This window comes from Strix aluco, chromosome 5 (assembly GCF_031877795.1).
Source record: "Strix aluco isolate bStrAlu1 chromosome 5, bStrAlu1.hap1, whole genome shotgun sequence".
In the NCBI taxonomy this organism is placed as follows: domain Eukaryota; kingdom Metazoa; phylum Chordata; class Aves; order Strigiformes; family Strigidae; genus Strix; species Strix aluco.
The window spans coordinates 35,419,456-35,446,447 of NC_133935.1; the positions used below are offsets into that span (position 1 = coordinate 35,419,456).

Consider the following 26,992-nt stretch of genomic DNA (forward strand, 5'->3'; position numbering starts at 1 on the left):
GTGGAGAATTAGAATACTGTGCCAAGTAAGGCCAGTCTCCTGGATGCATTTCATGGATGTAGGGAAAGAACAGCATTCAGTGCTGAAGCAGTTAACAGTATTGGCACTTAGGGCTTTATAATTAGGCATTGAAGATAAAATGGATGTTGCCAAGGCTAGTAGGGCTAAAATTAAACCGACCAGCTGTGTTTTAGTTTTAGCACATGTGAACGTGACGCAGGTGCATGCTATGCCATCTTTCAACTCTTTCTCCACAGCCCACTATGCTCTCTATTAGAATCTTGCTCTTTTACTATTTCTGGAAGCAGAATTCTTGTTATTATGAAAAAGAGATAGCAGATAAACAGATGAAAAATGACACAAGCCCTGGGAGGGCACAATAAGCTCTGATGCATAGACAGTATGGAGGGATATGTAATGGAAAGCCGTTTCCCCTCTCTTCTGCCGAAGCTGCTTAAGAACCTAACATTGTTTGTACACATTACCAAATTATTCATAAATGGAAAGTGCATAAACAGCTGGTGAACCAGGACTCCTTTCTTCTTCCCTCTGCTTAAATAGCTTTGGTGTCATTAGCACTGGCTTTCTTTTGTGTATTCTCACTCTTTGTCTCCCTCTCTTTCTGTGGACAAGTAGATGTTCCATTCCCCTGAGTGCAGGAGGCCAGCCTCACTAGAAGGATGGAATAGGTTTCCAGTCAAGAATTTAATTACAGCTGTGTGGGATGAAAAGAATTTGGGTCTCAATCCCCCTTTGTTGCTTCTTTTCTGGGGACTTCTCAGCTCCTTTTATAGGCTATTGTGCAAAAGCTGTAGAGCATTAACTGTTTATGAATTAATTTAACTGCTGTTGTTTTGAGGACTGAAAGCTTAGCTGCACCCTTACCTGTCTCAGGATCATATTATGACTTGAGTGCTTGTTTCTGTTTATCTTCTGTGAACACATGCACAGAAGCCTCCTTATGTGCCTATAACATAAACATCTACTGGTTTCATGTTTCTCTGGGATTAAGTTAAACTTGAGTCATTCAGAATTTTCCTCTGAAATTTAGGAGACTGAAGTCAGCCCAACTTCCATCTCAGCTCAAGTCTGTAATCTTAGCACATCTGATGGTGGCAGTTACCAGTCAGTTTTCTGTAACTGCTGCTGCTGTAAAGAGAAGAGGAACTGGGTCATGAAGCCTCAGGTGGGCTCCTTCCCAGGGAAGCAAGTGAGCTGTTTTGGGAGGAGCTTTTACAGAGCTCAGGGGCTGGGACAGAACTTAAAGGAGCTGAGGATCCTCAGTCAGGTTCTGGGAGAGCCCTGGGGAGGGCAAAGCGTGTTCTAAACATTGCTGCCCTTCAGGAAGACATGGAGTGAAGAAGGAGTAAGGATCCCCCCTACAGGGACATTGGCCATGGAGGGGAGTGCTTTCTAAACCAGTTTTATTCCTCCAATCTAGTTACTTGGAGAGCCTTCTGTTTGAAAAGGTGAGTGTTCAGATTTTTGTTCTAATCAAATTTGGCTTTTTTAGAGTTTAAAAAGCCTTTTTGTCTCTTTATGGGAAGTTGCTTTAGGGAGGAACTCTATGTGAATCCACCCCATGGCATGGCTGAAGTAGGCTCTAAAAACAAAAGGGAAAGGAGCTCCTACTTCATTAAAAAAAAAAAAAAAAAGTTGGTTGTTGGATTTTTTTTTTCCATTAAAAGGAAAAGTAGAAAGTTCTCTGAGGCTAATGTAGCCATTACTCTAAAAGCTAAGGTTTATAAAGAAAGCAAAAATCTTGATCCTCTCACCTCACTGAGGAATTAGGACCTAGAGGAGCTGAAGGTAAGGCAAGCTGTGCTCTAGAGCATGAGCTTTTACTGCCCCTGAAAGTTCAGCAGCAGCTCCAGCAGACCTGAGCCATGTTCTCTTCATGGCTGACCTTCCTGGCTCTGGCTGCTCTGTGGAGAGGCAGCTGTTTCCCTGCTTACGTGTTAACACTTTCATGCCTGCTTGGTTTTGGCCTAACGGATGTTAAGACCAGTAACCACTGCTCTTTTTTTTACTGCTGTGTGACTACTTTTATGCTATTACTTTTGGTGCACATGGCCCTATTTAGATTGAGTATGGCTATGTTAAAATGAGGTAACTGTAGAAAAAGAATCCTACTAAGCAGGCACAGTTTTCAAGATTCTTAGTATTAATCCTCACTGAACTGTAATCTGACGTTTGAGTCAATAGAAGTAAAATACTCCATTCTTCCCAAAGCAGTACGGTGAGGAAACATCTCTGAAATGTGTATTAACATATGCCTTCTTCACCTCTTACATGCTAGTCATGCTGGCTGTCTTGGAAACATGGAACAGGATGACAGTAAGCTGGTGAAGGAAGTCTTATGAATCTGACAGGTTGTGTCCCAAACAGCCTTACTCTCCCCTGTCATAAGAATGACAGGCTTTTCTCTAAAATCTGAGACCACAACTGGGGAAACTGTTCTGGTCTTTAAGTGGTATAATTGACTAAGCTTGGCTTTGTACTGGATGATCTTTCTTTTTCTAAGGAAAGTGACAATCCAGAGCAGTCTCTCAAGTACACTGTAGTCAGAGTAGATGATGGTAACAGTATCATCTTTTTAAGTAAGTTTGGGCAGGTTTTGAAGATTAATTTCTAGCCAGCTGCAGGTGAACAGAATTTGGTTGCTGGTGAAAGCATCCGCTGCTTGGGTGAACTTCTTGGGTTTTGACATAGATCACCTGTTTTGTCTCTGTTTCTTTGATAATATTATGGGTAAGTATATATTTACCTAGACTATAAGCCTTTCACAACTGAGTCCATGTTTTTATTTGTCTTGTACATATCTGGTAGAATTTTCAATAGTATAAAACCAAGTTAGGAGTAGAAATCCCACAGAAGTCCAAAGTTTTAAGGGCTACACTCATACAAGGATGGCACACTGCTGGCCTGTTCTAAACCTCTACACCACACCTTGTGCTGAGCCTTTTGTAGAGATTTTCTGGAAGTAACTCTGCAGGTTTTAAAGTAAGTATTTATCAGATTTATGTTGGACTTGGGATTTCCTCCTCAGAACTAGCCTTCAGCAGGTAAGTGCATTGGTCTGAAAGTGGGGCCCGACAAAGAATAAAAATAGAGTATTATTTTAAAACCACAGTCTTATATGAATATTGGACAGCAGGGTTAAAGTCCTTCACAATCTCCCCTGCATTTCCTTTCCTAATAATATCTGTATTGATCCAATAATTTTAACAATCCCACATGGTAGAACTTCATTTTAGGTTTGCTTTTGGACAGTTGCACAATTATCAAGCAAATATTTTCAGGCGTGAATTCCTTTTTTCCTTTTATTTTTCTTTGGGTCTAGCTTCCTTTTTATTTCTCCTCCATCTTGCACATTAACTTGACCTATAATATAGCTGACAGAGCTGGAGAACATTCCAGAGCATTTTGTCATGCTGCTGGTTTTCTCATGGTCTCTTAGAGCTCATCTTTGCTTCTTTGCTTTCAGCACTACACAAAAAAATAGAAGTGCCCATTTTCATATGAAGAAATGTATGACAGATTATCCAAGGGACCACTGCCAGCCATCAAACTTAATATATGACATTTTCAAATCATACGTTCTTTAAAAAAAACTCAACAACCTGCAAAGCATTTTGAAACTGCACTGTGTTCTCTGCCATTTCCAATTTAATTTTCTCCGATGTCTATTTTATCACAGATTGTATTTGGGTTTGGGGATTTTTTTATTTAATCAGGAATAACAGCAAGCTAAACAAGTGTGTTGTAGACTGTAGAAATTAAATCAGGGAGATTTCACTTCCCAGAAACTCTTTAGTCCTTCAGTGTGATATTGGTGAAAGCAGTTACTGTAGTTTGCTTTTGCATGTATTACAACATGTACTGTTGGGGTTACTATCTTGTATTGGAAAGAATTTGTTTAACCAGCTTCAGAAAATCAAGAAAATGCAGATGCAGAATAACTGCCTGAACTGAGAACCAGTCAACTATGCTGGGGAAAAAATGCCACTATTGTATGAATTATTTTCTAATTTATTATTTAATATTTGTCCTACAATAACATTCATTAAGGTCTTGGTGTTCCATTGAGCTAGCCTATGTACCAAAGCACATGTAAAAAATGTATATATTTACACAAAAATAATAGTAATGAAATTGAGGTTTAGCATATTCATCATTCAATGTTTTTCTCTTTTTATAAACATCTTCATGAAGGTGGAACAAGGGACGTTTTAAAGCAAAAAAGCACAAAAATTTTAGAACACTGTTTTTTAGACTGCTAGTTTTAACTAGACTTTTGAGACTGCATTCTTTTTTCTTGTGTACTATCTCTGTGCTGCAAGCAGAATATTTGGTTTTCTTAATAGTATCAATATATCTAACATTCTGAATATCTTGACTAAAAACTCTTCACAAATTTAGAACAAAGGAAGACTCCTTCACCAGTAATAATATAGTGGAACAGTTACATAGATACATCAAGGAGACAGGAAAAACACAGGGATAGTCTCAACTCATTACTTTTACAATGAGATTTCTGTAACAGTTTCAGCAGATTAAAGAACTGGCCATTATAGTGTTTTATAATACTTTCAATAAATGATTGCCTTGCAGCAGTGTTTATGAATAATTACAAGGTTGTAATATGAAAAATTGAAAAGGCTTTAATGAAAAATGAAGTAGCAAATATACTTTTGATTGGATTAAACCCCCTTAATTCAGGAGTTTAAGTGTATGTGTATCTTTAAATTGCAGAATATATGGAATCAGGAAATGCAAGTATTTCTGAGGAACGCCCACTGGAATGCGCAGAACATCAGTCTTGCATTTTGTCCCCAGAAGTTCCTCCGTCTCCAAAGGCTAAAAGTAAATACATGTACTCTGTGAATACAGAAGCTGTACTGAACTTTTCCTTAATATTAAAATTATATTGCTAACACATTCATACAAACATGCAAAATGAAAAAGAGAGATTAAGAAAGTTATTGATGTTGAGAAGCTTTTTACACCATGAATTACCTGTCTTGACTACGTACACTGTAATTCATGTCGTATAGGAAAGCAAAGAACTGTATTCTCAGAAGGGACAAGTTACTGATGGATTACAGTGTATTATGTTATTTGATCTTAAATATTTTTAATTTATCTGACCTTATGCATTTCATATTCAAGTAAAACAAAAGGATACTAGATATGTCAAAATACTCTGCAGGCGTTGTTCACGTTCAAGTTAAAGGTTGACTTTACTTTACCTTTCCCAGTACAATTGTGTTACATTTGAATGTCTCTTTCAAAGATCATGTGTGTACTGCTCTTCCATTCATTTTCTAACATACCTTTCATATACCACAACTATCACTGCTATGTGCACATGCTTTCATCTTATGTTCTGATTCACCCTTTACACACCACAGCCACTTAAGTAGAGCATTTCCCGAGTGTGGTGTCATCCTGCTCTTCCATGAGAATCATCCTTCTGTAGAACCAAACCTAGCTTCTGTCTTCTGTAATCATCCAAAGTAAACATAATTGACTGCTGGCAAATAACTAATCCTTTCTTCTTAGAGGAAGAGTTTCCATTCATGAGAAAACTAAGTTTAAAGCTGCACACCAGATTATGATCTTCATGGTGATAGTAAAGAAATGCTCTAGTTTCATTCATGTTTACTGTTGGGGTACTTAACAGATGTATGGTGTATGAAGATAAATAGTTCCTTTGAGATTAGTAGAATCATGAAGTCAACTACCCTAAGCAATAGAAATATCTGTCCTGAAATTAAGTAGTAAATATTTTAAAAATATGTTTTACTTCTTAATGATAAGGTCATGATCTCACATTCCTTGTTTCCACTTTCAAGGTGTAAATACTGTAAAACATGCTAGCTGGCTTCTGCTTGTCTATTGTATAATCTGATTCCGAAGAAAAGAAATTGTACTTGATTGTGCTTCCTATCCATCTGTCTGACATCCTCTGACAATCTAATTTCAAATAATTTAAACCAAATTTGAAAGAGGGATAGCAGTATCAATTACCTTTCTGTGACTTTCATGAAAACAGGTAGCTAGAGGATAGACCTTAATTAGTACCTGCACTGAAAGAAATAGGGAAAATTTATCTTTTATGTATTTGTTCTGGCAGCAATCAACCAGCCAGTTAGTGTACACTTACTCACAGGTCAGTCAGCACCCTTGCAGTTCCAGTTTTGTTACACAGAATTCATCCTTGCCTGGTAAGAAATATTCTAGGCCATATGTGGGAGAACATGGGACTGGGGACATGAACATAATTCTGTAGGAAACAGTAGTCCTGTTTCTTTTTAGGGCACTGTATTATGATTTTAGAATAGTTCTTAATATTTAGGTATTTTACTTTCAAATTTTATTTATTATAATATTAATCTGGAATAATTTCAATTTTCTAATTAAAAAGCTGAATATGGATAAACTCAATTATATCTTTGTCTAATTTACAAGTTTTGTGCAAAGTTACCATTGACTAAGAGTAATAAGAGTTTTGAATGCAAAATTTCTGTTACTTAGATATTAAAAGGCAATTAGATGATTTTCATTAACAATTTCTGTTCTTGGTTCTGAAAGTTCCAGTCATAATTAGCCATAGTTGTAGTTTTAAAAATATTTTAAAATATTTATATTTACCTAGCATAACAAACAGTGATGACTGAAGGAAAATGACACAAAAAGAACTCCAGACTCTGTTTTTCCTTTTCAGCATTTTATTCCCAAAGAGGGAGTAAAATGGAACTATCTCTGTATTTTATCAAGTCTATGGACTGTAGTTTCCAACAACATGACTCTTGTAAGCTAGTCAAGAGAAGGGGTTTCTTATTTGCCCCTGGAAAAACTTGGTCTTCACTCATATTTTCATTTCTATTACTGGAGGTAACTGTGTAACACTTATGCAATAGATTATCAGAACCTAATGCAGTTGTTCATAACAAGTAGCTTTTTACTCTGTGGAGGTCTTGCTGCTGCCAGTGGGCTGTTTGCAGAAAAGTTAGCACTCAGTGTGATTCTAATAATTACTACCAGTATTTCTAACATTGGCCCTCAGTTAGTATAGACATATAAAGCCCATTATCTTACTATTTTGGTAGATTTCTTAACTACAGATATCTGATAAATTAAGGAGAAAACATGAAACACAGTGCAGAATGCACTAAACATGGTTTTCTGATAGACTGCTGTAGGGAAGTATGTTTTAAACTTGTGGGTTTTGCCCAGTATATTCTTCCACCATTCCATTTAATCCCAGGAAAGTGAGCAAGAATTGTTTATAAAACATAGCTACCTTGATGGGACAGATGTGCATTCTCAGAAACTCAGTTCCAACCTACTTACAGTTTATGGTACCTATGTAGTGCATTAATTGATCACAGCAGCAAACATGAACTTGATGCTGAGTAAGGGACACTGATTTTGTATGTTTGTAGAAACTTTCATTTCCTGAATTAATTTTACGTTCTTGGATAGGTGCTATTTCTAGTCAATGTTCAGGATTAGAAAACAGAGAAAGGGTAAGTATACACTGTAATTCATCCTAATTAAATGCAAGGTATAGGGGAATGCAGAATTATGTAGATTACCTCCAGAGATTCCCATTCTGGAATGAGATGCCATTATTTTTGAGGGGAGAATTGTGCATGAAGATTACTGTTTAGATGATAAGGCATGGATTATAACAGATGGTCAATAAAATTTAAAGAATGTGCATTTCCTTTTTAGGCATAAATTACCCCGGTATTCTAATTATTGACTAACGGTGTGTCTGTTTTTAAAGGTGAAGCTGTGACTGGAGAATTGTCAAAGCTCTTAGATGAAATCAAATTGTGCCAAGAAAAGGAATACTCTTTTGAAGATCTGTCTCATACAATATCAGACCATTATCTGGACAATTTTAGTAAAGTATCAGAGGAAGAACTTATGACCAGTGGAAGCCAAACCAAGCTTAATGTAGTAAGTAAGATGGGATACAAAGACAATATATTCAGTTATATCTGCTTTATTTATGGCACATTCAAGAAAGAAATAGTACAAGAGTGAGAATAGTACAAATCTAACATTATAATAGAAAAAAATAATATAGCATGTGCTCCTTACAGATTTAGAATTTAATGTTCCCCATATTTTACAAAGATATTGCTACCACACCTCAGAATGGCTTTTTATGGCACCACCAATATGACCAAAAGTTCAGGTTAGTTGTTCTTTTGAGCATGGGGAGTGCAAGGAACGTTTTTTTTAAGCAATCAATCAATTGAAATCAGTATGCTCAGTACTATACCAAAGACTAAATGCTTGCAGAATCTGATCAGAAGTGCCCCCAAAAGGAGCAGCTAAGCATCTTCAGTTATGATTCTTATACATTTTATTACTATATAGCTTTCTCAGTAGCCTAATGGTATTAACGACAGTCACAATACTGAAAATTGTTGTGGTTGTGATACTTCAGTGATTTCCAGCTACAGTTGAAAAAATGACTTCATTGCTACTAATCCTGTGAATAACATGCTCTAGGATTATTTTTTTCTTTAAAAAAGGCTTTTTTTTTTTTAAATTGAATTTTCTTCCTCAGAAAGTAAAGTGAATGGAATTGCGCAGGGAATAAAGCACAGAACAGAGGGAAAATGCTAAGTGCTAAATTTCAATTAATGTTGTTCATAAATTAAGAAAAATTATACTCTCATATGTGGGGGGAAAAAACATGGCAAGTTAAGGACTTTTATGTTCTAGAGAATTTATTACAATATATGTAGACAGAATGAGATTTACAAAGATGGTTAGCTGCCCTGAAATGCGGTAGATACTTTTGTAAAGCCTTTCTAGATGTCTGAATGATTAGATACATAACCCATGTTGAAGTCAGTCTGAACAAGGTACTGATCCCATTTAAGCATTTTCATACATCTTTCTAGTGTCTCTCTGTATTTAGGTGCTAACTGCTATTTAAATCTGCTCAGCTGCTTTTTGCAGAAAATGTAATCTATATAATTCCGTCTACTCAGACTGAAATTTTTAGTCCTAAATGAAATACAATGTGAATAGGAGGTACTCAGACACTAAATCTGTAATTTATGTGCAGCAAGCAAATACAAAGGTAAATTAGACAAATGTATTTTTTGAGACTGCATCTATTTGAATATTGAACTAGATGTGAAAACAAATCTTCAGAAATGGGGATTGTTTAAAGCATGCTGTGGCTTTCTCCTAGTAGTGCACACAGCTTTTCTTTCAAAGAAAAGTAGAATCAGGATGATGGATACACACTCCCAACATGAGGTCAGCATGGAGGGTAGAGCACATTTTCCCCTAGAGTAAACACAGCTATACAGGCCCATATAGAGAGGACTCTTTGCTGTGATGTGGGATTTTCCTGTTTGATCTAAAACATCCATTTCATTTTTAAAAGTATTTTAAGGTCACTCAGTCTGTTCAGTTGCTACCTGGCTGTCTTGCATCAAAAAAAAAGAGGAAGTTGCTCCCAGTTCTGACACACTGTCTTTTAGTTTTGGGGAAGTGCTACCTTCCCGTGGTGTGTAGACTCACTGTATAGTGCATGGATGATACGAAAACCCACACACACTGTAAGGAGTCATCAAAGAGTAATCAGGAAGGAGCACTAAAATGAAGAGATATGTTTAGCTCTGAAAATAGATACAAAGGTGAATGCTGCCAAACTACTCTGGGGGCAGGACCAGCAAGCATGGTGGTGAAAGAAGTGTGACAGTAGAGTGATGACTGAAGAAACTTAAATGAATATTTATGTGTAAGAACATGGAGATACAGAGAGAAAGACAGAAGTGGAGACATATATAGATATGGAGAGTCAGAAATAGATTCCTTGGATATGTATTAAAGAGAAAGATTCTTACAGCTTCTTCTGACTTTGGTTTTCTCCTCCCTGGGAAGCTTCCATAAAAATCTCAGTAGGGTAAGTGGGGTCTTCTGTCATCTGCATTCATTCAGCTTACATTCATTGCTGATGCACATATCAAGACTGTGCCAGGGGCAGCACAGGAGTGTGGTAACACTGGAGCACAGGCTCTTTCTGCCTGCAGGACCAAGTGTTTTCTTTCTCTGTTACCCGCTCAAGCACAGGGCTAAGAACTGCACCTGGCATGCCTTTACAAGCAAGTAGTTACTGCAGGTTCAAATCAGCAGTTTTTCCTCAAACTTTCATTGCTGACCATGCCAGCATCAGCTCTGAAGAGGTGTTGAAGTCAGATCCCTGTTGGTAATGTGTCAGATGATACCATTTCCTGGGCAAATGCTGGTTCCAGAGACAGTGACTGGTGCAGGCTTTTTGACTTCTCCTGTAGTCCAGTCATCTGAACAGGTTCCAAAACCCAAGTCAAGATACTTCATGACCCTTAGGGAGATTCTGCAAAGAAACTGGCTGCTAGGAGTCATCTGTATTTTTTGCATCATGCTATTGTTCAGAGAAATAGGAGACAAAAACTGAGGAATTCCTGTTTGGAGTAGTAGCCTGTGGGTCAAAAACCTAGTAAGTTGGAGCAAGGAACATCAGGAGCCACCTCCTGAGGATAACATGGGCATGTGAAAGAGAAAACATCAGGAAGGAAAGTGTATTTCAAAGCATTTTTTTTAAACAACTGGCTCTTTTGAAGAGAGCCAAATCACCTGTGGTACTGCTCTGTCTAAATAAGGTTTAGATTGATTCAGGACTGCAGAAAGGAGTGTCTTGCCTATCTAGGATCCAAAGCCTGGAATTCTCTCCTGAATCTAAGTGCCAATCTCTTATTTGAAAGAGCAGAGTTCACTGGTTTTGTTTAGCGTAAGGGTAGTGGGGATGCCTGCTTTTTAATACAGTAGCTTGACAGTAAAAGGCTTCATCTGGAGAGTGGTAGAGTGGTGTTTATTTCTCGCTATGGCATAAGGGTGGGTTTTAACATCACCTTTATAGTCTCCCAAATAAAGGACTGAGCATCAGCCTGATTCCCTCCAGTATTCTTTCTGGATTTTACAACCGCTGGGAAAATAGCAGTTCAATCCTGAGAGCAGGACTTGGGACTCTATTGTCTGGCAATCTGTTCCTTTTCTGGCCTCAGATGTCATGCATTGTTGCTCTGTGATACAGCACCTGTAGAATACTACTTTTTCTTTTGAAGAAGTTGTGGGTTGTAACTCTCTTAGATCAAGGACAGAATTGAATCCAGTCTTCCATTTGCTGAGTTATTGGACAGTTAGTCATCCAACCATGTAGCAAGTTGTTCTGGTATGTTTGGAGTAAGGGACTTCTTTCTTTTTATCAAATTTTGCATTGAAAACACTACATGTTTTATTACTTAATATGTTTCTGTGTATGGTGTGTGATGTGTGCTTACAGTATATTAAAGTCATGTAGGAAGCAGAGTTTGCACAACTCTGAGGTTAGGAGAAACTGAAAAAAAGCTTTCTGGGTTAAAATTTTGGGTTTAGTCACCCTAATTCCAAATTATTAGTCAGCTCTGTGTTGACTCTTAAGTTTCTTCAGAACATGGAAGAGATGAATAGGAAAATGGAAGGGCAGGATGTTGAGGACTGGAAGGCTTGATCATCTGGGAGGAGGAGGGTACAATGGAGCAGTAAGTAAGGAGAATAAGAATAGACACCATAGTGTAGATGTGAATAGGAACAGATCTGGAGATGAGTAAAAATGTTCCCATAGGACATTTCCTTCCAAAAGCTGAAAGGGAAACTGGGAAAAATTTTGGGTTCTGAAAAAGCAGATTGTGTTAGCTTCTTGAATGAGGAGAGCAATTATTGAAGAGGGTGAAAACTGTCAGTGCTTGTTTGCTGAATAGCACAAGTCAGATGAGAATAAATTAATGTGATAATTTATTTGAAGAGTACATTATAAAGAATAAACTAAAGACAGTCAAGTTAAAGCTACACTGGAAACTTTATAAATTCAGTGCTCAATTTTGTAAATCTGGCTGTGTTACAAAGTCCTTCTGATGGGCTGTCATCTAAAATATTAATTCCATGTTTCCTAGTCTGTCTTCACCAGTCATTAAAACATATATATTATGAGATTACAGACAACAATGCCCTGTTCATTGTTTCCTCAAAATTGAAGGCCAGGTTGAACATAATTTTGCAACTGGAAATGTGGGTTATTATACTACTCAGAGAGAGCTCCAAAAAGGCATTTATATAGGCATGATTTTAGTTGGAATTGCCCATTTTTCTCAAAGGCTTGTACACTGGGTGGACTAGATGATGGATTCATAGATTTTTACTCCCAGTTCCTGTCTGCCTTTTTTTTCCCTATTTTGGACATTGTGACTTGAACACCCTTTAGTTCCACTGTGTATGCAAAGACATGGGAAGCCCTGATAGCTGCTGCACAGGGAAGCTGGGAATGCCTTATACTTGTGTATTATTCAGCGCTGACATATTACAGTTTTTCTACATTTGCAAAATACAAAACTTTCACTCCAAATAACTAGGATTTGATTGTTCAACAAGTCAGAAAAGGAGCTGTGCTTCAAAGCATGTTCTCAGAAAACATGAGGTGGCAAAAGATGTAGGAAAATCCTTGGCTGTATCACAGTTTAGTTAACTTAGCTTAACCTTTTAAAAGGAAACATTTGTCTTAAGCATGATTGCTAGCAAAATCAGCTTTTGACAATAACTTATAGTACTTTCCATTTAAAAAAAAAAAGTATGATTTTAAAAATATTTATTTTCCAATAGATGGCAGTCTGGCTCAGTAATTTCAAGAACAAAACCAGCCATCTTATGTAAGAGTTTTTCAATTTTTTTTCATTGCTACGTTAAAATCATGCATTTTTAACACGGTTGATAGTAGAAACTACTTAAAAACAAACACCTGTGATTCTTATAAGAGGAAAATTTATTGAACATCATGGCATACATTTAAACTACAAACTAAAATATCAAGGCTAAATTTAGAGGTGTATTATAACAGAGGTTACACATCAAGTGTGTATTCTAACAATCTGTTCGAATTCAAGAACAAGTAAGAGAATTTAAATAGGTATAACTTGCAAAGCAGGAATCCAGAAAAATTAAGTGTGTCAGGAAAATGAACAGAAGAATGTCAAAGTACCTATTATGAGGAATCTTCCTGATCTCCTGCAAGTAAATTGCTTTAATTTAGATTCCTCTGTCCTTCGAGTACTAACTAACATCATTACCAGTTTCCTGTCAGGTTTGAGGTACCTGTGTATGTACTCATGTGAGAACAAATTATTCTAAATGTAATATTAAAACCAGAAATATGCTCTATTTATGGCAATGTGCTGGCTCATTGTGTTTCTTAATTTTAAAAAAATCAGAAAAGTATGGGCTTTTTGCCCATTTAAGAAGAAATTCCTGTGGATACCAGAGAATGATATGTTACTGGTTTTTGCTTTGGACAGCCTATGATTGCAAACAAAAAATAGGTTATTAAGAACTTCCTATGTGTGTGTATGAGTATATATATATATTTGCAAGATGTACATATTGGACACAATACATCTCAATCTTTTCCTTTCATAAACTTGATATTTTATTTTAATGATTTTTTTTTCTTAAAATTGACTCTTAAAAGAGGCTTTTCTTATTCTGTGTTCAAAAGTTTATTGAGGTCCTTACTTAAGAATGAATTTGAAAATTGTTGTTTTCTTTTCACTTAGTAACAATAACTATTCTCCATATTTTTTGAGAAGTCATGAAAATTTTTGAACTAAAACTAATCTTAAAGTAATAAAACTCTGCCATACACACTTAATAAAACTGAAGCTCCAAATTTGAAGTCTTTTCTTCAGATCAGTCCCTTCAATCTTGTGTGGTAGGTGGTTGCTTGCAATGTTTGCTTTTATATTTATGTTATTGTGTTCAGAAACGTAGTACATAAACTACATTGATTTGAAAGTGCAAATGCAATATCTTAATGTCTTTGGATGTGTGATATGAGTTTAGGTTAAAGACATAGTTCCAGAAAGTCCTTTTGTGCTCTTAACAGTAGAGTGTATGTCCAAGGATTTTACTTAATTACCTGGAATAAATACTGATAAATGTAAATTATAAGGTGCCCCTATTTTTTTTGCTTACAGAATAAACCTGAAGATAGTAAAAACATGTAGGATTGTAGTGACTGCACTACAGAGGGATTTCACAGAAGTGGCAGCAGTATATCTGATTAAATTTAATGTGGTTATATAATAGATAATAAAGGCTGGCAGCAGTAACTTAAATTTAAACATGAAGAAGCGTTCTGTGTAGTCTCAGAAAAAAGATTGGGATTTCATCACAGGCGTATAAATGTCAATTTCTGCTTACTTCTGTCATCCAGAAAGGGAAGTTGATACTTACGTACGTTAGGAAAGAGTGAAAAATATATATACACTTAAAAACTATATTAACATTGTTGAAAACAGTGATGGTACATATTGATAGAGAAGATTCACTTTTTACTCTCATGCCAGAATAGCAAGAAGATAGGGGTATATAAAGGCAATAAAACTATGATCATGATTGGTTTATATCTAAGGGGAGATTTGAAAGCATATAATTGTGTTTTTGAAAGAAGATGGCTAAGAATTAATATATGAGGTGAATAAAATTTATGCATGGTCCTTTAGAAGTAAGTTGTTCCGATTATTTTTTTCTCTAAGGAAAAGAACAATTATTTTTAATAAAAAGTGCACATATAAAAGAATTTTTTTTTATTTTACAAAGTAATAATCACTGGAATTTATTGAGGAATATCGAGGTAAACAATTTAGTAACATTATTCAATAATACTGTCGGTTAATAAAAAGTGCACATATAAAAAGAAATTTTTTTTATTTTACAAAGTAATAATCACTGGAATTTGTTGAGGAGTATCGAGGTAAACAATTTAGTAATGTTATTCAATAATACTGTTGGTTTGGGGTTTTTTGTTTGTTTTAACATAACATTTCAATAAATCATGGCTGGGCTGAAATATTGTAATGGCTAAGAGTGAGCAAATATGCTGGAGTAAAATGATTACTATCTTGGATCAAACGTGGCAGCCTTTAACAATATCACACACTTGCATATTGACATTATTGAGACAGTGAGGCAAAATTCCACGTGACGATGGTGAGTAAGCCAGTAGTATATACAATGGATGACTAATGAGGATACATTAAAAACACATTCAAGAACAATTTTGGTTACTTATTCATTAGGGAATGGTAAGACAATCAGGCCTGATTGTTTGGGACTACATGGAGAGAAGCATATAAATCTTAAATTATTTAATATAGTAACATTTATTGAATTTGATAATACAGCTTCACTGTATTTTGCAGGTATTTATGATGTATAAAAAAAGGAAGAGAATTGTACCAAGAGTCTGTATTTAGAATGTTGTTGCTTTACTTAATTCCCTGTTTATAATAGTGATAAATAATTTACGTATTGCCAAATTTGACATTACAAGAATTTTGTATTAAGTTGATCTTTAACTCTTACACCTAGTTCAGTTATGAATCTTATTTTGCAAACATATACTGACTCTTATTTCTGTTGAAAGTAAAAATATGAAGGACAATATCTCCCAGGATATGTAAACCCTACTTTTTAAGATTCCCTTGTTGCAAAGGTCTACCCACTCTCTGAAGATAAGATTATATAACTTTAAAAATTGTTTTTAGAAGCTACCGCCCAACTAAAAACCATCTGTTAGTCGCAGTTTCTAATGAGCACACTGGTATTTCCCACTGAGAAGAACTGTTGTTGCTGTTATTTTTTTCATTAGACGTTTATAATGTGACATCCAGTACCAAGCATCCACTTGGTCAATATAGAATGATATGCTTGCTATAAGCTACTTTACAAAATGATTTCTAAATTCTATTTAAACATGAGCTGGTTATTATAAAGAAGCATAGGGAAACATACCAACTTCATACAAATTTTTGTCCCTTCTATTAGATAGTATACCTAGCCAAGGAAAGTTCAGACACTTTTAATGTATCCTTTCCTAATCTATGTTCTACAGCTATTAAAATAGGGGTTTTTTTGTATCTATAGGTTATGCTATGCTTCAGTACAGTGTTGTAAAGATTTCTGTGTTAGAGGGGTCCTAACAACAGCTGAGTGGAACTCTATACAGAATAGGTTGCTCAGTGGCATGCTTCACAGCCAAATGAATTAGCCTGCAGCTCCCTGCTGCTGTGATTTCTGGTAGAAGTATTGCTAGACAATCCTCCAGCATGCTGCACAGTCCTACCCTGTGAGAGCACTTATTTAAGAATATGAAATACCAAAACATGGTAACACTTAGTATGATTTAAACTACATGGAGTAAAGTATAACTAGGGGAAGGTGCTGGCCAAGCCACCAGTTCATCTAACCTACATTAAAAAGTACCTACTCCTTTCCCATTAGAAAGATTTTCTGGAATATTTAACTGTCCAATTACGTATGTGTGTGGCAAACTCCTTGGCTATCAGATACTTGCAGGAAAATAGCTTACAGACAAATGAATCTTTTTGAATGCTGTTATGTGTTTAGCTTGCACTGGTGAATTCTAAATGTATCTAATCCTTTTGCTCCAATCTGTCACATTCTTTACCGCAGTGACCCTGTATCACTATGTTTTGCAGAATATGTGCTGTATGTACAGACATTTTCTTTTATTTGCTGAGTATTTGCTTCCATTTATTCTTACATAGTTAAATCTGACAGAGTAGAAAAGAACAAATAGCTTGTGTACACCCTCTGTAACTTGCAATACTTCAGGCTTGTTCTTTCTTAAAGCTTTCTTTTTCCTGACTAAGTAATCCTAGCATTTTCATTTTGTATGTAAATCTTGCCATGCTACCCACTACTTCATTTGCCCTGCTGTGGACTAAATCTCTTTTACATAAGGATCTCAGATAAGAGTGTAGCATTTTTTCCAAATAATTATATTATAAGCTTTTCAGATCAAAGAGCTTGTTTGTCCTTATGGATATAAAGCTGTATATAAATTTAGGGTGCTCTGGAAATGATTAGTAATATTTTATCTACTCAGCAATCCTGTTGGACAGCTGTTTTATAAAATTAACCACAGTAGGCTTTTGTATATTTTCACCAGGACCATTTTAGTTCAGAGACTGTCATATGTTGTAGTACTGAGGACATATGTAATTTGAAGACTAACCTCTATTTCATTATACTTAGACGAACACCAAAGAAATCTACTAATCTCAACAGGATCTGAGGACTCTATCAGAACTGATCTTGAGATCGTTTTCCCAATATGAAGTATATTTGCTTTAATTAAATATCCTTTTGTGTGTGTTATTCAGTTGCTTTAGAGAACCTTCTTTTTCATCCCTATTTGTGCCATTAATTTTTTCTAATATCCCTAAGCTGCCTGTGCCATTATAGACAGTGTTGCCAGGCTTGCATAGCAGAACTCTTGTTTCCTCCATTTCTTCCATACCCTCAGTGTCCATCATCCTGTGAGTATGCAGTAGTGTACAACACGATGTCCATTTTTAAGCTACAGTGTCCAACTTCATTTGGGATCTTCTGAGAGAATTTCAGTCACTTCTGAAGAACAGAAAGAGAAGATAATACCATGAGATTTCCACCCAGACAGGTGATTTTGCAATATTAACCTCTGTCATATTATTACAAAACCAAATCATCAGGAAGGCTGATGACTTTTGCTATTACTAGGATATTAGTCACCAGAGATCAGTCCCTCAAGCCCTGACCTTCCCTACAGGTCTGCCAAAAATCTGTCATGGACTCCTGCCCTGTGTTTCCCTCCGGTTTCTCCTCTCCTCAGACTCTTCTCCAGTGTTCCAGACAGAATCAGGTTTTCAACTTCTCCCTCACAAGAGAACAAAGAGCTCTTTTCACAGAATCATCTAGGTTGGGAAAGACCTTGAAGATCATCTAGTCCAACCATTAACCTAACACTGACCATTCTCAACTACACCATATCCCTCAGCGCTATGTCGACCCGACTCTTAAACACCGCCAGGGATGGGGACTCCACCACTGCCCTGGGCAGCCCGTTCCAATGCCTAACAACCCATTCTGTAAAGAAATACTTCCTAATATCCAGTCTAAACCTTCCCTGGTGCAGCTTGAGGCCATTCCCTCTTGTCCTATCGCTTGATACTTTGATAAAGAGACTCATCCCCAGCTCTCTGCAATCTCCTTTCAGGTAGTTGTAGAGGGCGATGAGGTCTCCCCTCAGCCTCCTCTTCTCCAGACTAAACAACCCCAGTTCCCTCAGCCGCTCCTCGTACGACATGTGCTCCAGACCCTTCACCAGCTTCGTTGCCCTTCTCTGGACACGCTCGAGTGATTCAATGTCCTTTTTGTAGTGAGGGGCCCAAAACTGAACACAGTAATCGAGGTGTGGCCTCACCAGTGCCGAGTACAGGGGTAAGATCACTTCCCTGTCCCTGCTGGCCACGCTATTTCTGATACAAGCCAGGATACCATTGGCCTTCTTGGCCACCTGGGCACACTGCTGGCTCATGTTCAGCCGGCTGTCAATCAACACCCCCAGGTCCCTCTCTGACTGGCAGCTCTCCAGCCACTCCTCCCCAAGCCTGTAGCGCTGCTGGGGGTTGTTATGGCCCAAGTGCAGCACCCGGCATTTGGCCTTATTGAAACTCCTACAGTTGGCCTTAGCCCATCGCTCCAGCCTGTCCAGGTCTCTCTGCAGAGCCTCCCTACCCTCGAGCCGATCAACACTCCCACCCAACTTGTCATCTGCAAACTTACTGAGGGTGCACTTGATCCCCTCATCTAGATCATCAATAAAGATGTTAAACAGGAATGGCCCCCAAACTGAGCCATGATCTTTCTTGGTTCTCTTAAAATTCATTTTCTCCCTATTTGATCAGAGTATCACCAGTAGGGATGCTGCAGTTCCAAAGGTGGGATCCAGCTGCCTTAATATTAAGTCTCTCGTGTCGCTGTGGATGTGCAGGGTGCTTACTGCATGGGGCTGACATGGGCTCAGTCATGCCTTCAGGAGCAGTGATTAAGGGTCAACAGCTACCCTGTAGTATCCAAAATGACAGTCGATGCATATGCTTGGCAGCTGAATCCCACCATAAGCCCTCAAATCAGTTGCATAAACATAGGCATGTAGTGCTGTTCTGGTCAGCAGCTGAGACATCTATGTGGGGCTGGCAGATGTGAGAAGGGACTTGGAAAGTAACCGTGTTCTAGAGTGGCAGTTAGAGACTAGGCAGGGTGCCCAAAGATAGACACTGGACCTCAATGTAGAGGCAACTTAATCTAGATCCAAATGTTCCTACAGTAGATTGGCAGTGTTGACATTAAGGATTGAGAAATGTTTGTGAACTTCAGTAATCTATTTGGTTTATTGTGTTTGAGCAATAGAGTATGTAAAACTGTATGAGATCTGTAAGGAATATGGAGGACTATGAAAACATTTTTTTGCTCTCTTGAAAAATTAGTTTTGATAGTTTGTAAAAAGCCTAATCTTGAATATGTGGAAGATATATTTTTCACAGTCATATGTAGATATTTACCCTATCAGAAAGATAACTGAGTTAATAAGGAAAGAAGAAGAAATAATGCTTTAAAAATGTGTTTTCTATCCTGCAATACTAAACAAGGAATACATTGTTCTAGAACTTTTTAGCTTTTGATGTTTCTGCATGTTACAGAGGTAGGTATTTCTGTAATATTTCTAGAACTTGATAACTGTTGTCAGCAGGTACCAATGCAGGTTTGATTGTGGTTTTTAATACATAGTGACATTAGAATAAATGCGTGTTCTACCTACAAAACAGGATACAAACAGTAGAGGGGAAAAAAAATAAATCTTAAATACCTAAAGTCAACACTGGTTTCATGTCTACTCTCTTAGTATAAGAATAAAGTCATTAAGCTTGGGACTGAAGTAAAGCCTGATGATCACCATCTGATAGAAAATGCATGTGAAGAGTGAGAACAATATGGGTATGTCTCAGTTGTTTTCTGCAGTGAGTGGAACAGTGTAGTTTTATCCCTGTGGTGTAAATAGAAGATGGAGCCTACTAATCTATCAGAACTATGTGAAATCCTACAGGATCCATTAGAGGATGGAGGGGTGGTGATAAGTGTAAATGTATGGTTTTACTATATTGTATTCTATGATTCTTTTGAAGTTGAATAAGTAGGTACTCCCTTAGCAGCAGCAGTCCCAGTTTCCTTTCTTTGCTGCTTCTTAATAAGAGGTATACAAGTCATTCTAATGGTAAATATTCTGCCATATTTCACAGGGCAAAATGATCATCCATGATAAGCTAATACAAAAGAATGCTTTCTTTAAAAATTGTTTACTAGCTGAAATTAGAACATCGAATTACGTGTTTGGACTACTTGCTTAATTTCATTTTTATTCTATCCTAATGGCAACAAGCATATTTATTTTATAATTGACATATAAAAAAGATTAAGTATTTTTGTACTTAAGCCTTGAAGTAGTTGACCACTCATGACATAGAGTTTCATTGTGTTCTGTTGGCAGATTTTTTTCAGTCCCTGTGAATAAGCTCAGGAAGTAGAAATGAATAGCAGAAGAATATATTGGACCAGATTTTTAGACCACTATAAAATCAGGATCAGGAGTAATTTAGAGTATAAGGAGCAACTGACTAATATTTACTATGCATTGGAAATGTTTGCCCATGGAATTAATACAGACAAACAGCGTGCTATAAATGCAGCCCTCAGCTTTTCTGTAACTTCACTGTATACTGAAACCCTTGGCTGAGTTCAGTGGTAGAAGTTTTAAAATTGAGATTAGAAGCAGAAACCAGGGTTACTTCACCATCCACACATCTGTTTTTACATCAGTTTCTTTACTTTTCCAGAGGGATGTAAGAGTTGAATAATTTACACCAGTTTTGATCATCTATTTTCTTTTGGCATCTGTCCTTCTTAAACTTATTGTAAGTTTCAGTTTAGTGCCAAGAAGGAAAATCTCAGAAGAGGCTCTTCAATTTTATTTGCTTCAGTAGTTATTTGAGATTGAGCAGTTTCTATTAATACTACTGCTATTATTTCTGTTGATATTGGTGCTTTGCCCAGTATCTCTGGAATATGAACAGTTCACAGCCTGCAAAGAAGCAGCCTCAGCACTGTCTGCCTGTCAATCTTAGGCAAAAATAGTATTAAAATGTCAAAATGTTTTATTCCTATGCTGGTCTTTATTTTAATTATTAATAGTTGATTCCTTATGGGTATTGGAATATTTACTACCTTGCCCATATCTCTGTCCAAAATTGTGTTTCTTCTAAGGAATCTCAGTAATTTTAACAGATCACTTATTTAGTCATAGATACTTCATAAGAAATATAGCGTAACTCAGGAGCTATAGATGAAGACATGTTACTGACTTGTCTTGTTTATCTGTATTTTACAGGACCTTTAAGACAGTATATGATGGCTGGCTGAAGAAAGAGTTTAAGTATTAGCTCTTCAGCTACCTAGGTGTATGTCTGGAAAACAACATAAAGGTGTGCTTGCATTGTGGTGGATCTGCACCTACTATGTTGAATCTACCACAGGCGAAAAGAACAGCACAGATGACCTAGCACAGAAAGAGCAACCACTGTCCTAAATCTTCTGGTAGTACTGGTTATTGAGATGACTGCAGTGAAATTACTGTTTTAATTATATGACAGGAAAAAGCAGCATCTTGCAGTACCAGCCCTAGCAAAACCTTTGCCTTCCTTGTGAAGATGATTTTGAATTTTACTTCCTCCTGCCATGTAAATCAGGCTGGATTGAGAGCTGTTGTTCAGTTGATAGTATTCTGCATCTCTTACGGGGCAGTGTGTGTGTGATCCTTTTTTCTGAGAGTCTGAGCTCTTGCATGTTTTACTGAGATCAAAAGATAAATTACTATTGGATCTTTCCCAGTTAGGCCTTCAGTTTCTATAGCCTGTCAAGATGTTTCAACTGATTGTCAGCTATTCCACTGCATTGTTTTTGTACTATATTGTATTACAATATAGCAAACTACTAGTGATTTGTTACTGATGGATCTGTAGATAATCTAGTACAAATATTCTTCAAGGCCTTTTTGATTTATCCACTCTTAAACAGCATTCTTCTTCAGATGACTAACTCAGTGCTGTATATAGTTTCTCTTTAGATTGGTTTTGTCTATTCAGGTGTGATTTTCTCTTATGTCCTTCATTAAGCCAACAGCAACTTAATGGAATAATAACTGCATTTTCAGTAACACACTTTTACTGAGAATATCTGTGTTAAATAAAAGACTCTGCACTGGAGGAGTAATAAAGTGGTGACTTCTGCCTACTCACTCACCACCTGATTTTTCCCCTGCTTTAATTTCTGTTCCTTCTGCTCTATTTCATGACAAATAATGTATTTTCTATAAGTTTCATCATTCTGCCACCCACTTATCCACCCTCTCTTTCACAACTTTAAAAAAAGAAAAATACATGTTTTACAGCTGATTTGCTTTGCAATTACATTGCACTGAGTTTTTCAAATGTTATATGATAGCATTCAGATTGTATAGGGTTGTTAAATACAGAGATGCCTCTGTAGTTATTCTCCAAGCAGTATTTTCTTTCTGTGACATTTAAAGCCAAAAATGCTGGTCCTTACCTTGAATTATAACTTTTCCTTTATGCAAAGGTAAATATGCTTAAGCTTTTAATTGTATTTAATATTTCTAAAAATATTATCATTTGATTTTGATTTTCTGCAGGCTCCTATGCCCTTCATTATCAGTCTCTTCTTTTTCAACTGGTACATGATTTTTTCACAGTGAGTCACATTTTAGAATGAGTCATGTGCATATTGATTCAGGAAGACACATAAGCCTGTCATTAACATGAGAAATCCCATTAGCTTAATTGGAACTATTCATGTGCTTAAACTTCAAGACTAAAAAAAAGTTACCAAATTTGTGCATTTTTGCACAACCCATATTTGTGTATACCCTTCCTACATACCAGTTTAGGTCAAATCTACTATGCCTATGGGTTGGAAAGGCATCCTTAGACGTACATTTCTGTAGCATAGTGTTCTTGCAGTCTGTATGGCTTGCTGGGTTGAATTCTGTCGTGGGGCTTTATGCTTCAACGTGCTAAGTTCTTTTTCCTTGGTCAAGCAAACCACTTGAAGTGCTTTGATATTAAGCATTTGAAATTGATACGGAATGTGTAAATAGTCTGATTTATGAGTATCAGGTGCATGCTCAAAATTAGACAAGTGCTTAAAGCTTTGCTTTATTTTACTTAATGATAAGAGGGGAAAATTAATTTGAAAAGCAATTCAATCCTGTCCCAAACACAGATGGAGTAAATAAATTCTGGAAGTGCCTATTTCCATGCGTTAAAGACAACCAGTTTAATCCATAGATTAACCAAATAGCTCACATTAAATGCTTAGATTTCAAACAGTTCAAACAAGTTTAAAAGAACAATACTCTAAGTGCTTTTTTGAATCAGGACATGTTGAAGCTTCAAGTGGCTAATATTCATCCCATTAATTTCACACTGAAAAACAAACACAGTATATGCTTCCCAAGATACTTAAAAATTAAAATTCTATAGGCTCCATTTACTACATCATTTTTAATAAATATGTTCTTATTGTGATTAAATTATAATTACTAAAACCACTTAGTGTTCCATTCTCTGCAGTTTTTTGATTTATTGAATTCTTGAATTTTCTGTCATTTGGAAGTTTTCATTCACATGGCAAAATCAAACAGGAGTTAGAAAAGAGTGAATATTCTTAGAAAAGAGTGAAGATTCTTACTGAAATACATTGAGGTATCTTTTGCTTTGCACTTAAGACATACACACAAAATATCAGATCATTAAATATGGCTGTCCTAGTAGTAGCTTTTATATATAGATGAAATACTCTTCACATGAAGATTACCACACTCAGATCAAAAGCTTTTATGCTTCATGAAAAATCAATTAGCCAAGATCAACCTTTTTATTAATAAATGACAATCCAATGATGGGCCATTTTTTCTTTTATGGTCATATGGTCATTTTTTAGCAAATGGAAAGCTATCTTAGGTCTTGAAAAAAAACAAATTCCTTTATCAATGGAAGAAAAGGTATCTTTTTTAGTTTATGCCTGGTATTTTCTAATTAATTTATAGCTTGTTAGGTTTTTACGTCCTAAAACTTTTGTCATATCATATGTATGTATGCATCCTTTTATGAGTAGTGCAATGATTCAGAATTGTCTTAATTGTCATTATTTATGTTATATGCAAGGATGAATTAAAAAATCGAAAACTATGGCCCTGCTTTGAATACACGTTCAGATGTACTTATTCATTTTATAATCTAATTTTTACTTAAAATTTTGACCTTATTCAGTGTGTATTGTACTTACCATCTAGTTCCAGGGTGTATGTACTGCATACTGTCAGATCCTGCTCTGAAGACAGAATGATTAATTTCTGGGGTGCTCATCATGATAGGTGTCAATAGCACTTGCCCACTGAGGGACAGTAACTACACATTCATGTACTTTTCATCACATCTGAGAATTAATCATGTTTGCCTAAAGTTAATATATTTTACTTTTGTTACATATAGTCAATTACCATGACTCTGTTGACTTCAAGTTACAGGAATTTTTTCCCAAGTTCAGACATTACTGTTCTTGAGTTTAAAATGTGTCACTGCCTCAGACAAATTGTTTTTTTATGGAACACCAGTCAGAAAGTACTATCACATGCAGCTTGACTGATGTGCAGTGGTGTAGTGTTCAAGATTCTCCCTGTTTGGGACTGCTAGAGCTTGGATTTTCAGAGCACTTAATCTCACATACTACTGAAAATGGTTGCAGAATATCTCATGCTGATTCCTGATGTAGCCCAGCACTTCTGTGAACTTGCCTTCACAATTTCAATATAGCCTGGAAAGAAGGAGCACAAACTTAGAGACCATCTTGGAGGAGTTTAAATGTCATGCCCAGCATCCCACAGGGGTTATGGCAGAGGCAGGTACAGAGTACACTTCTCCAACATTCAGCTGGTTTAGGAACAAGACCACCCTTTTTCTCCTGGTATTTCCTTGCTGACTACAGGAAGTGCAGTCAAACTCTAACCAGACTCATAGTGAATGAAATGATGAAAGAAATGTAAACTAGGAACATATTTATGAAAGCATGGCTACAGGCTTGTAGTGTAAGGTGAAGGACAAGATAATGAGCATGGGAAATGGAAAAACGCCAAGCAGGTAGAAGGTCATCTTGGGGGATGTGAGAAAGTTGTGGCCAGGCCACCAAAATGTTTCACTGTGATTTGTCTGTAAGACATAGAATGTGTCTTGTAAATGAGGCTTATCCTTGTCAGGATCCTTACTGAATCCCAGAAGGGTACTTTTGGTTAATATAGGGATTCTGCTGTGGAAAAATAGCAACTGATGGTGTTACATTTCATGCCCAAATGCTGCTTTTTTCTGTTCTGCATCCATCAGGCATTTTCCGCTGGGAGCAGGCTGGGCAGCAGCAGGGGGAGCACTGAGAGCACAGGAACACTATCCCAGCTCCCCAGTCCCTGGCTCCGCTGCCACAGCTGCTGGGAACAGCAGCACAGAGAACAACCTGCTCATCCTAATTTATAGAGGATATTCAGAAACAGTTTCCCTCTCTATTTGTCCTTAGTATAATGTAAAATTAGAATATTAGACAATAGAACTGTAATTTTTTTTACTTGTATTTCACAACATAATTACATATCCTTTGGGCCAGGCAAAGGAGAGGTAGAGGCACACTTCTGTAATCCAGCGCTTAGGATCATGTGAAATACTTGCATGGTCCTATGTCCGACAAATTATTTCTTCAGAAGAAACCTCCTGCTGACTTGATTGTTCCAGACTGAGTGGTAGCATTTAGCTTATCAAATGCCTGGTTGCTTTCTACCCTCCATAAGCAGGAGATTGCCTTCTGGATTTTGTCTTTGCTGCTCCATTTCAAAAAGCTTATTTTCTTAATATGTGATATGCTACAAGATAAATGAAAAGTTAATGTTAGTGTCCAGAACTATGGTGCAATAGCAAATGGTAAAGTTCCTATTATTTTATATCTTTAACAGTTTTGCTGGTGCTATCTTGCTCTAGTGGATCCTGTCTGAAAGGGTGTTTATTTGCAATACTTCTGCAAGTAGATGATAATTATGAAAAAAGAGAGATACAAGAAGTAAAGAAATACTTTGATGTTTGGTTTTAGATTTCACTGGACTACTACAGGGAAGTCTCCTCTGTATCCTGAAATGAGGGAATTAAATCACATTTTGCCTAGCAATGGCTGCTTTCAAATATCAAGGCAGAAAGACCAGCTTTCATTAAGAACTGAGAAAAAGAGGGAATAAAAGGAAATAGGCTTTGTATGACTTACTGTATTCATAGAGAAAACTTGTCTAGATAATGAGGTCATATGGTAGTCAGAAAATCATTGACATCTGTAAAAATGAAGGCCAAAACTTTATGTACGCTTTATACCTGGCGTAAAGCTTCTGGAGCTGTAGTTTATACAACTGTTGTTGCATTTGGTAGTTTTAAGTAATAGTTAAGATTAAAGGTGCTCTCTTTTTCTTTTCCTGTTGACTTTTAAGAGTGGGACAGACTTTCTTTGCTTTTTTTGACTCTATCATCATTCTGTCTGTTGCTAAATACTGGCTTGTTCTCTTAGATCAGGAGAGAGATGGCAGGTTACTGTGGTAGCCAACATGATGTACATACATATTCTGGGAGAACAAATAGCCTGTTTATAGAATAAAGTACCCTTCCTTCAGTCTAAAGTATCCTACTGGGCAAATTTTGCCTTTTATGTAGATGAAGACATGAAGAACAAGACTTCCATACCTAAATTTTCAAAGACACAATCTAAATGCTCATTAGGTATGAAAATCAGAGGTGACGTGTCAGGTCCAGCAGAGTCTGAGGAAAGCTTGCCACTGATTGTAATGGTCCAGTATCCTTATGCTAGATTTTACTACTCTGGTACT

At 36.6% G+C, this 26,992-nt stretch overlaps 1 protein-coding gene across 3 annotated transcripts in view; it reads left to right on the plus strand.

Annotated features, from left to right (window-relative positions):
- ANKS1B (ankyrin repeat and sterile alpha motif domain containing 1B) overlaps positions 1–26,992 on the plus strand; it is a 447,745-nt gene that overhangs the window by 80,208 nt on the left and 340,545 nt on the right. For all 3 annotated transcript variants that reach the window (XM_074826981.1, XM_074826982.1, XM_074826977.1), the window contains exons 7-8: positions 4,756–4,866; positions 7,799–7,974. In XM_074826981.1, the coding sequence (XP_074683082.1) occupies positions 4,756–4,866; positions 7,799–7,974 (287 nt within the window). The remainder of the gene's footprint in view (positions 1–4,755; positions 4,867–7,798; positions 7,975–26,992) is intronic.